Below are 12,278 nucleotides of genomic sequence, written 5' to 3' on the forward strand. Positions count from 1 at the left end.
GCCATTTTTGCAGCTATGAAGCCCTGGCTGGAAAACAGATAACTGCTTCACTCTGTGAAACCCCTCTGCAGTGAGACTCTGCTGCAGTGGGTGCACTCTGATCTTAACCCTTAGGACAAACCCACTACCCCATGCTCAAGTTAGCTGTGGTTGTACCTAGAAGACCTACTGAACTGAGTACAAAATTGCCAGGTAGTTCAAGCTTAAATCAGGGCAGGGGAGGGGTGGAAGCACAGCTGACCTATGCTCTGCTCTGTCAGTGTCCAGGCTGGATCGTGTAGCCTAAAAAAGACATATTTGCTCAATGGAAATGCAATCTAAATTAATTGATGTATCAGTAAAACACAAAACAAGACAAGCTTGTGCTGGGGTGGGGAAGAAGGAAGCAAATGGACTTTTTATAGCACAGAGCACTAGTTAGTGCACTAAAGAACGAATCTATAGTATAATATGGGCTAAGATTTAAGCTGGTTGCATACAGAATGTAAGAGCGATCAAACTCATACTTTGCGTACAAAAACTCTGGTTTATTTATAACAGTAAAAAATAAATCTTAAAGTTCAGTATGGTCTTATAAAACAGTTGTATTCCATAAATATTGTATTCATCAAAAACGGAAGTGTTGTCCAAAAACCTGTAATGTAAAAAAAAAAAAATGTATTCTTTTAAAAAAGTGGTGAGCCAGACTATCATTTCTTACATACTATAGTCACTGTTAATCTCATGCTTGCAATACAAATTGAAGGTAAACACCTTATTTGCAGGAGTCCTGTACATTAACTGTACTGAAGAGAGTCAGTTAGCTATATGCAGTCACGAGTTCATGTTACAAACTTGTAGATGACTCCTGGAGAAGCTCTGTTTCCTGAATATGATGGTCAGTTTGCTGCAGCATCCTTAAGACAGCATCAGAATCCTTCAGCAGTGGCGGTGTTTAGGTGGGGTTGTGTTTGCTGTGAGCCTCCCGATGACCATGGCCTTAATCAAAGCTGGGAGAGATGCTGTGGTAGGATGCCAGCTCATGTACCACATCTCCAGGGGCACCTGTTCTTTGTGGAAAGATGCTTTGGCTGACTCCATGTCCAGCTAGCACATCTGTGAGGAGGTTTCCAGCTTGACTGCTGAAGTGAAGGGTTGCTCCATGTGCTGCTGTAGCTATTTCACCACGGAATTTGGTGCTTAGGAGATATAAATAAATACTTTCTCATATCACCCATCATGGATGCTGGGAAATTTCAGCATGAAACCATAAAGAGATAAAATTATTGTAGTAGCTGAGCAGAGCTGTCCTCCCACTCTGTTATGCTCTCATCATTAAAACTACATTTAGGCACGCAAAATGCTGGTTTTCTGCTGTCATGTTTCTGGTTTGTTTCTATTCTGGGGGATTACTGCCAGCAGAATAGACAAACACAAAATGCATGCAGAAATGTATTTGTATTTTACTGCAGTTGGGAGAGAACTACACTTCTGGCAAGGGGAAAGACTGGCCTGAAGTTTGCCCTGCTGATGATCTTTGCAATATCTCCCTGGTGATTTTCCAACTTGATTGGTAGGGGATGGTGCATCAGCCTGTGTTATTACAAGGTGAATCTGTTGACATCTCCCAGCTGTTCGCTATAGCTATGGCTGCTTTGCCACCTCAAGCTCACAAACCCCTGGCAACCCAAAGCATCTATTCACTGTGAGTTACTTCTTTACATTTAAACCCCCACCTTAGACATAACAATTAAGGTTTCCTTGTGTCTGTGGCATAAAATGGCACTGAAATTACAGAAGGATGGCTGTGATTAAGGCACTAGACTTAAAACTAAGGAGTTCAGTATCCACAGGGGTCCCCTGTGCAGCATAAGACGAGACTCAGTTTCCCCACCATGAAAGTGGGCAGGAAGGGTTAAAAGTCCTGTGTGAATGTGAAGTGCCTAGATACCACCATCATTAAAACTGTAGGAAAATTTAAAACTATTCCTATCAAAATCGGACTGCAAATGGCTTTTTATCTGGATCTTCTTCTATACTAAAGTTGCATATGTAAACACATCAAATTAGATTAATTAAAATGACATTAATTAAAAGTTGCATCTTAATTGTGATGATAAATTAGTTAGGTGAGCAAGATCCAGTAAATTCTGAAACTGTATTCCAATGGGTGCTGTAAAAGTCTAGGATTAATCAACTGTAAATAACTTGTGTTTTTATTAACAAGAATCTGTCTAGACTCTTCAGTGAAACTACAATAAGTCCCCTCAAACTGCATAAATCAGAATATAAACCTGTTTCAGGGAGAATAGGATTCTCTATGGTAGCATTCTCTTCTTTTACAAAAAAAGATATGTGTCCTTAGGTGCCTCAGGATTTATAATGTTGTTTAATTGGGCTATTACAAAACTACTCTAATCAGGATTAAGCCTTGTACCCTGGAAACTAGAGGTGATGAGATTATGTGATAATCAAAGGTGATTTAGAAGATCAAAGTCTTTTTGAGGGAATAAGATCCCTAATTTTATTCCTTTAAAAGGGGTTGTTTTGTTTTAACTTGCATTTGACCTTATTCTCTCCCTGCACGTTGATAAATACCTAGTGTAAAGGTGTGGCTTTGCTGAAGCCATTGATGTTTTTGCAATAAAACTCAATTGATTGAGGATTTTACCTCCCCCCTGGAAATGGCACAACAGCCGCTTTTTACATAACTGAAACTGTGATACCTCCTGGATAAATAACATGTTAAATAATGATGATTTCTGACAGTTTTTGAACTCCTTTATCTAAACATTGAAACAAAGGACTTGGCTACAGGTCCTCTCTTTACCAAACCAATTTGTCTCAGACTCGCCCAGCTGCAAAGCGTTTCTTTCGCTCAGTGTAGATCTTTGAGTTAAACCATGAAATGCAATCCAGAGAAGCTGGCTACCACTCTGCTGATACTTCATTAGATTGTTGGGGCCAGTTTGGGTTTTTAGATGCAATGCTATCATATTGCTTCCCTGTGGGAAAAAATGAAGCCGCGTTTTGGAGGCTTGGGTAAGGCTCCTTCCTCCCTTGGGGCCTCTGGCTTTGCTTGTGCCTCTGCCTTCACTGGTGCTTCTGCTGTCAGTCCCTCTGCAGCCCCTGGCCCACGACGTAGAGCTCGGGCTGGGAAGCGGATCTGTTGGACTCCTTGATTTCAAGAATGCAAGGGCTGTTCCAAGAATCTCCTGCTTTTCTAGGGCTCTCCTCCAAGCTGCAGAAGGAAAGATGCTTAAGTTAAGAAGCTAATGAATCATGACTTTTTAAAACAGCGCTGATTAGACCATGTTAGCCCACAAAGCACAAATGCTGCACGATACTATGTCATTCCCTGTCTCCTCATGTATACATGCTCTTTACATGCACCATCCAGATTTTATTCTTGTGATGCAAAATGCACTGTACTGTCTCCTCCCAAAACTCTCTTGGGAAGCCAACATTTTGTATGTTCAACAAGGGATCAGTGTGAATCTGGGTTCACTTGCGAACAGAGACAGATTTGAGTGAAAAGCCTTGTTCCAGACTCAGCTGGAGGAAAGGTCTTACCTCTGTTCTGCATCTGCTCAGCGTGGTTACAGTGATTTCTGAGTGCCCCAACATGACTGTGGGATGGGTATTCTGGCGGTGTAAATCTGCCACTCTGGAGACAGGATAACAGACCACAGAAAGTGTAAATGATGTTCCTGAGGTTGCACTGGCAATCTCTAGGGGCACAGGGACTTTATGAATTGATTATAGCACTGGAGCCAGTCACGAATATCTCACGTCATGGGACTTCATGCTGAAATGTGCTCTGTGTTACTTTAATTAAAGTGGTTTAAACTCAACATGGGGAAATATTTCAGAGTTATCTGGGAATCGCTACTGTATTTTAAGCACATAAACTGCTAAACTGAATTAGCTTTCAACTATAGACAAGTTGTTATGTTCCTATTCTGACTGCTAGGACTTTAATGCTTTGAGCTGCTGAAAGAAGAGGTGTTTGTGATACATGACCAGTCATGAAACTAATCCAGATTCAAATATCCCCTAATTGCAGAAGGTCTCACTTGGGCTCCTTGCTTTGGGCCTGATTCAGTCAACCCAATCCAATTCTCAAGCCCTCCTTGAACAATATCTTAAAGGTAATAGCATTTAATCTTCTATCTCTGCTCTACCTCTTGGGAGATTAGCAGTCTGAATGAAATATTATTTCATTTAACTGCATACACAGAAATCCTATTACAGATTAACAGGATTTCTATGAGCAGAGCAATTGTACATGTTATGCCTTGATAAGATGCCAGTAACTGCTGATGGCTGTCAAATGACCAAGCTTAGAAACCAGCAAATTTAACTCAGGCCGTCCAAATGGAAAACAGTTCTACAGACTTGAGCACTGAAACCTGAACCTGAAATTCTTCTCCAGATACCCAAAGACTAAACAAAAAAGCTCTAGCTCCAGCCCTAGTTAGGGCTAATGATGTTTTAAGTCTTTATATTCCTTAGAGCATGGGATGGGCAGGAGATGTGCTTGGGAAAGGAGCACTTTTGGCCTTCTAGAAGAGCCATGAGTGCGCAGGAGACACGCAAATCTGCACACAGCACTGACATTTAATGCCTGGCAATGCTAGCTAGCAAAATGAGACGGAAGTCACCTCTTTTTTTTTTGGTGTTTCTGCTAAAATGGGGTGGGTGGCAGAGGGGACTCAGCTGCGTGAGGAACACGTTGCTTGTACAAGCTCCTGCCAGATTATCTTTAGCAATCTGCTTCTCAGCAAATGGATGTTTTAGTCAGGCATGGAAAAAATTGAGGGATATATCCTGGAGTTTGGGAGCATGGGAGAAACTGGCTAGCTCCCTGATTTTCAAAATGTTTTATCTGTAAAAGTTTAATGCTCTTGCAGATTTGACTCCGTCTCCCCTCCCCTCTGTAACTAGTGCTTGAAGCTGCTAATAACACACAAACCCCCCACAAAGACAAAAAAAATAAAAGAGACATTGTTATATTTGAAGAGGAGAGGTAGAGAAGGAATGAAGGAAAGGAGACTGACAGCTGGACAAGAATAGCTTGTGAATTTGAGACCAGATGCAAACATAGCCAGAATGAGGAGGTTTAGGTATACAACGTCTGATTTAGGGAGACATTTTGAAATTTCCCTTAGTCAGCTGAATGAATTGCAAAGCAGAGGAAGCCCTGGATGCTAAATGAACTTGAAGGAGAAAGACAGATCAGAATGTGGTGGTCTGTCTGTTATGCCATCTGCTATAAGAGCTATAAGATCAGGGGTTGGCACCTGTGCATGGGGTTGTGGTGCTCACAGCTGTGGCAACCGCGCTGGTCCTCAGCAGGAGGAGATGACCAGCAGTGATGTGAGGGGCTCTCAGAGCTTTTGGGACATGCTGATTCCCCAAATGGTCCTTCTCTGCTCATCAGCACATTTGCCGCGATATTTGTATTAGGCCATTCAATGAAAGGTCTGTAAAAGTTTACTCCAGGCAGCTAATTTTAAGTGTAAAAAAACACACAGTAGCACATATTGCATCTTAAATCAGTGTATGTGGTAATTAATGGGCTAAATTTCCCTTTTGCTTATATTGATATAAATTTGGACTAACTAAGTAAGACTACTTTTGATGTCCATTTCTATAAATAGTAAGTTGAATTTGGTTCAGGGTATATTTTTTTCTTCCAAAATTCTGTGTATCATAACAGTAGGATATATAATTTTTTTTCATGAAAGGGATGATCTTATTTACAGTGGTTTTTTATATTGCTCTCTATGCTCTGACAGACTACAATAGAAAGATAATACGTCCCATTGAAGCATAAATTACCTAGAAATTTATAATAGACTGTTTTTAAAATTGATCCATAAAACCACCAGGGCTTTTGTTTTGCAAGGTTTGACATAAAGCCTTTTCTGAAAACATTTATTTCTGCTAGCAGGCACTGGAATAGACAAAGTTGACTTCACACAGTACATAACAACAACAGAAAACCCAGCAACAACGTACAGGACTTTTAGGAAATCTTCAAATGCCAGAATATAATGTAATATTAGAACTGGAAATGCAAAATGGTTTGCATTTCCCAGTGTTTTTTGCATGTTTTGCTCAGCATGTTCCTCTACTGTCAGTGTGGGAAACTTGGTTCTTATTCTGTCTTTGGAGAGGGAATGCCTGGACACCTGAGTTCAGTATCCACGACTGCCCCTGTACTCACAGTGCACTGAGTGCTTGTGTACTTACAAGTGCAATTTTAGCTCCTGTTAGGGTTGGTCTTGCAGTCCCTGCTCCTGGGCACAATTAATGTGATTTTAGCTGTTCTGTGACAAGAGTAAAAATACTTCTCACACGAGGAAATGTTACCTGAGAAGGGTCTTAATCCTTTTGTGTACTTTCGAGCTTAATGGACTTAAGTATCCTAAGATGCTAAGAAACTAGAATAACAACACTTTGTACTTCCATGCTGTTACACTGATCTTTGAGTATTCACTGAGTAGCCATTTCTGTTTCCTGGCTGGTTTTGTGATTTTTTTTTTTTTTAAGTGGTAGAGAAAATGTAAAGCTAAGCCCAGATATTTAAAAAAAGGGCACCAGTGGTTGCAAACATGGAATTGGCATGTGCTGATGCTTCAATTCCTTTAAAACTGACTTTTTCAGAGCAGTGAATCTCCAATACCCATGGGAGGATTTTTCCACTTTGAAAACTGGGCTTGGGCTGTAGACCCATCAGACTTGAAATCAGCACCTAAATCTGAAAGCCTACAGGAGAAGCTCAAAATTTCAAGCTATATTTACATCCATACAGATCCTTGACTATACATTATCTGTCCATCGTTTTTGTTAGCTGATTTTAAGCATTCTAATACAGATTTCAGAACAGTTTACTGGCTTAGAGGCTGATGTTAGGAATGATATCCTGCCTCTTGATCCAAGCCTACCTTCTAATGGTTATTTAAAGATGTTAATAACCTAAGGGTTACTTCAGAGCTTTAAAAAACTGAATGTGGATGTCCTTAGCCCCCACACAAATACGGCGAGTTCTGTGCCATGAAACCAACACTGAATTTTCCCTGGGGTGCCTCTCACAGCAGATGTGCAAGTGTAAGGCTTGAGCAAGCCATGGAAAGGTAACTCTTCCCTTTTTTCAGAGTGGTGGTCTACTGAAATCTGAGAGAATAGAATAGAATAGGACAGAATAGAATAGGACAGAATAGAATAGGACAGAAGAATAGAATAGAATAGAATAGAATAGAATAGAATAGAATAGAATAGAATAGAATAGAATAGAATAGAATAGAATAGAATAGAATAGAATATTTCAGTTGGAAGGGACCTACGACAATCATCTAGTCCAAGTACAATGTTATTTTTGCCCAGGCATCTGTTCTGCACATGAACTGGGCACTTTTCTGGGAAGTCTCTTAAAGACTTTAGATTCCCATCAGGAGTTTAGAAAGCCAACGCAGTACTATACCTCTTTCTGGACCTAAAGTGGAAAGTTTCTTACCTTGCTTGGTTAAGCACGGGTTCACTGCCAGCTGTTACGGGAACTGGAAGACGAAACTGAACCCCTGGTCGGCGGTCAGAGAAACTTCTCTTCACGAATGGCTGAGGACTGGTGGCACTCAGGGACAGCTTTCTGGTCCGGTCTCCGGGCTGCCGGAAAAGCAGACTGCTCTTTTGGGAAAGTGATGAAGCTTCAGGCTGGCTGGGCACCTCCACAGCGGGTTTGGTAGGTACCAGAAGAGGTCTGGCTTCAAATAAGGAAGAGGTGGCTGGGCAAAATATTGAACGGGCGTTGCTGCCCCTCTTGGAGGAGGAGGAGAGCTGGTGCTCGTCCCCAGCATCCAGTCCAGCTCTCGGCCCCTTGTAGGACAGGGATGGGGAGGTTGGTGGGGAGGGGGCGGTGGGGAGTGGAGGGGGGCTTGCATCTCGGCGGTAGGCTTGGGAGCCCAGCAGCCAGCGTGGCGTTGGCGAGCTTTGCTTGTGCCCCGCGGGAGGGCTGGGTGGTTTTCGCTGTGGTGGTGGAGAGGACAGCTTCTTCTGCAAGGGTGGGCTGGGCACCCTGGGGCTAGAGGGGGGACTGGGTTTCCTCTGCATGGTGGGTGAGCTTGCTTGTGGGTTGCTGAAAGCCTTCAGAGAGCGTCTGTGGCGTGTTGGGGGGCTGAAAAGCTGTTTCTCCATTGGTGGAGAAGAAGGAGGAGTTCTTGTTGGGGAGACCCTTCTGGCAAATGCTGAGCCCTTCTCGTTTCTCCTGAGTGAATCGGGAGAACCATGGCTCTGGTATTGCACTGAAGTTGCTTGTGGATTGGGCTCTTTGCTCTCTGAGCTGTTGCTGTGTGGTTTTGAAATACCACTGGGATTTTGAAGGGGAATAATTTTATGGGTTTGTTTGTACAAATCTGCAGCTTCTTTTCTCTGGGTTGCCAGTATCTCCTCCTGGGTAGGGATGTGCACGTTGGTAGGGTTCAGCTCCAGAGAGTACCTCTGCAGTTTCTCGTCCCCTTCTGCTCCGGTATTCCTTAGACCTTTACTAGTGGTTGCACTGGGGCCACTGGTATTTCTACTTGGCAATAAGTCAATGGACTGAAGGGACGCTTTCATTTTTGGGGAAACCTGTGATTTCTTAGTAGCATGAAATTCTGTTTTGGCAGGCTTTTTGGCATCTTCTGGAGAGTTTCTTTCTGTTCTTGCACCTTCTTCAGGCTCAGTTAATTCAAAGGAAGTGTCCATTAACATTTCAGGTGGTGGCGGTGGCAGGCTCTCAATGTCTTCATCAGTCTCTTCCTTTGTGTCGTTCTTGCTTAGTTCTGCAGCTGGTGCAGGAGGAAAGGCATTTGGAAAGCTAGAAGAAATTCCACTGGTGTTTGAAGAGTTTGTGCCTTCTACTGGTGAAATACGATGCTTAAGATTTAAAGGTGCCAGGCCTCTCTGAAAGGGAATGGTGGGTGGGATGACTGGAAGTCCGAATTTTCTGATGCACTTTATTGGTCCTAAAGATCTTAAAGGTGCGGTTTTTACAAGACCATCAGTAGGACTGAACGTTTCAATAAGCTTTTTGACAGACTGACGGGGAGCACAGCTGTTGCTACTGAGTGTTTGTGCTCCAGAGGGATCCTTTTCTTTACCTTCTGATGTCTCCTGGGGGGGCACAGTAGCTTTTAAAGGCTTCCTGACTCTTTTTTCATCCAGCTGGTGGGCAGGATTTTGATCAACCATAAACAAAGGGACTTTATCCTGGTTAGGCAGGATGCTGAAATTTTTTGAGAGGCATGCCTTCAGTTTGCTAGAGGACCTAGATGTAATTTGTTCATCCTGCAAGTAAGGTGCTGTTCTTGATTTCCAAGGCACTGGGTTGTTATCTGTATTCTTCTTTCCATAAAACATTTCCAGCCTTTTGCTGAGCTCTTTTTGAGTTCTCTGAAGCTCTAGGAGGGTCGGGTCCTCTGCCTGGCTTCTGAGGGACTCCTCTGACCTGGACCGTCGTTGTTTCCCACAGGTTTTCTGGTTGCCCATTGCTGTACTGGGCCTTGTTGTTAGGACTGCTCTTCCACTCTCATCCTCGATCCATTCTTTACGTCCAGATTTAGCTGGGACAAACTTAATTTTTTCACTGATGGCATCTTTCATCTTCAGAATAATTTCCTCTGTCTCTGCATTCTCTGTCCTCTTGATGGACTGCCTTTGTGTGTTATCAGTGACTGCAGGTGAAGACAGGGGCCTCCTCGGCAGAGTATCCTTCCCCATTTCTGATAAACTTGTGTTGTCATCATCCTCCCCCAGGGTGCTCTCATCATCATCTTCATCATCATCATCATCATCATCATCATCATCATCATGAAAATCTGTTGATTCACAGATTTTGAAATGTTCACCTTCCTGAGTAGAATCAGACTGGAAGGAATTACAGGAACGGCTTTTGCTCAAGCTGGCATGTTGGGGCATGGCAGAAACGCCTTCTGGTACTCCACCCTGACAAGAAGTTGCTTCCCTACTCCGCACAGATGAATAAAATATATCTTTAGAATTCCTTTCAAGTGCACAGTCATGGGATGCGGCTGATCCTGGTGACACTGTCCCATCACGCACATGCTCCACTGTTCTGGTGTGTTTTTGGTACAGATGTCCATATGCACAGGAGTCACAGCTTGCTTGTCCTCCATGCTGGCTGAGAGCACTGAACTCTTTGAGGGATTCACTGTCCACGCCAATGCCACTGTCCTCAGAATAGAGAGTCCTGTCATCACCGTGGGACTGAGAGGTGCCCACTGTTGAGGCTTCAAGCAGACTTACTGTCCGCAGCAGGCGCTCATCAAAGCTTTGCTTTGCTTTCAGTTTTCCTTCCAAGTTGCTTGCAGCAGACTTCAGGTAGCTGCATGTTTCCTGCAGGGCATCAGACGTGAGGGAGGCCAGCGTCCCACTCAGTAACTGCATTTTATTGACCGTGTACTGCAGTAGTTGTTGCAGAAGATCAGGGTGCTCTTTCAAATCACATTTTCCTGCTGGCCATGCCAGATTCCCACCCACATCTTTGAGAAGATTTTCCCCATTACTGGCAACTTCTTCCAAGAGCTGGTTGATTTCATCAAAGCGAAGCATGAGAAAGCTTACCATCTGCTGTAGGAAGAGCTGAGTTTGGGTAGCCTGGTTGGCCATGTGAAGTATCATTTCATACTTGGAGAGGTTGGGATTTAAGTAGGCATATGCACTCTGATGAGCCTTAACAAGCAGTTCTGGGAAATCTACCTTTTCCTCTGTCTCGCATGGGGAAAAAATGGACTTTTCTCTAATTTTGCTAGGTCGACCTTGCTTTGCCAGCTTATGATTTTTTTGCTTCTTTCCTTTCTTTGGGATTTGCTTCATGTTGCTTTCATTCTTGTCATCCCAAATGAAAGCTGATGCTTCTGATTCACAGGAGCTTTGCTTTCTGATCTGTATGGCCTCAGTAATGTGTTTTTGAGACTCAATCAGTTTGGACATAACAACTTCAGCATCTGTGGCTGTCCTCTCAATTTTCTTGTCTTCCCTGGAAATCTGGGGATCTGAATAAGCCTTGGAAGATAACGGCAAATTATCATTTTTGTCCTGCTCTGATAGTTTATTCTCCTTTCCTCTCAGGTAGTCTTTCCTCTGGATCCCATACTGGTGGAATTCATCAATACTGTAGCAAGACGTACCTTTAACCAGCAGAGGGATTCCTTTATCTCCTGGATCAATACGCAAAATACTTTTGGGTTTATTCAAAGCCTTAAGACCACTTCTTGCAATAGTATTAGCAATCTCACTGCGAGAAGGTGTGCAGCCCATCTTTCCTCTGTCTTTGGCTTTATTTTTGATTAATATCCAGAAAAACTAAGGAAAACACAACAAAGAATCAAACTCACTGTTTCATCCCGAACTGCAGACTGGCTTGTTTCTCATGATTTTTCCATCACTATCCCAGTTTTGCTGTCAGTTTTCATTGTTGTTTGCCTTGAAATCTCACGTGCTTACTGCCTAGGATCTGCTCTTGAAGGTGTGCACTGTTGCATTGTACATTCCAACTCAGGTTTTCTTCTTCGATTCAGAAAATAAGTGTGTGAAAGCTTTGCTGGATTTAGAGCTAATGGATTAAGAGGACTTGCGTGTCTCACTTCTGTCTTGACAGATGTCCAGTACAAATAAGATTTTAAGCTCATTAGGTTAAGCAGGCACCAGCCAGTCAGCACCCATGTTGTATTTATAAAGGCAGATTTTTTTTGGCACTATATTGGGAGGCAAAAGGACTTGGTACCTGTCTCTCCCTCTTCCCCTTGTTGCGAAAACATAACATACAATTAAATGCAGAGATCCAAAGGAATAGACTGTATTTTGAAGCCTTTTTGAAGGGAAACTATTTGAACAGGTGTGTAAATGCCACTAAATCTCCTTAACCAAGAGAAAGGTGACCTTGACTGAGTGCATACCCACTGGAGAGTACAAGACAAAATCAAATGGGTTTAGAGATGTCTGTTAGACTTCTGCTCTGATGGTCTTCAAAATCTTCCCCTACTTTCAAGTGACAAGCTGTTTATTTTTTCATTCTAAGACTTCCAAACAAGATTTTGATTTTTTTTTTCTTCCTTTCAGGTGATCATTCTTGGAAAGTATTTTTTTCTCTTCTAGATAGCTTCCCAACCTGAAAATCCAAACTGCACAATAACAGTATTTGCAGAATAAGTTTTCTGTATGTTAAGATGGTGTCTACATCTAGTAGATCTAAACTGTAGAATTTCAGAATTAAAAAAAAAAAAAAAAATTAATTT

The 12,278-nt window shown here is 42.6% G+C and overlaps 1 protein-coding gene across 1 annotated transcript; it reads right to left on the reverse strand.

Moving 5' to 3' along the window:
- Nucleotides 1–506: 506 nt before the first annotated feature.
- PCARE (photoreceptor cilium actin regulator) lies at nt 507–11,589 on the reverse strand. Its single transcript, XM_032989537.2, has 2 exons — nt 7,502–11,589; nt 507–3,220 (listed from the first exon to the last, which is right to left on the reverse strand). Exons 1-2 carry the CDS (start codon nt 11,299–11,301, stop codon nt 3,091–3,093), a joined length of 3,930 nt encoding a protein of 1,309 aa, XP_032845428.2. The 5' UTR covers nt 11,302–11,589; the 3' UTR covers nt 507–3,090.
- Between the last annotated feature and the right edge of the window lie 689 nt (nt 11,590–12,278).

The sequence above is a fragment of the Tyto alba genome, unplaced genomic scaffold (genome assembly GCF_018691265.1).
Source record: "Tyto alba isolate M040663 unplaced genomic scaffold, T.alba_DEE_v4.0 Super-Scaffold_16, whole genome shotgun sequence".
Classification (NCBI taxonomy): Eukaryota; Metazoa; Chordata; class Aves; order Strigiformes; family Tytonidae; genus Tyto; species Tyto alba.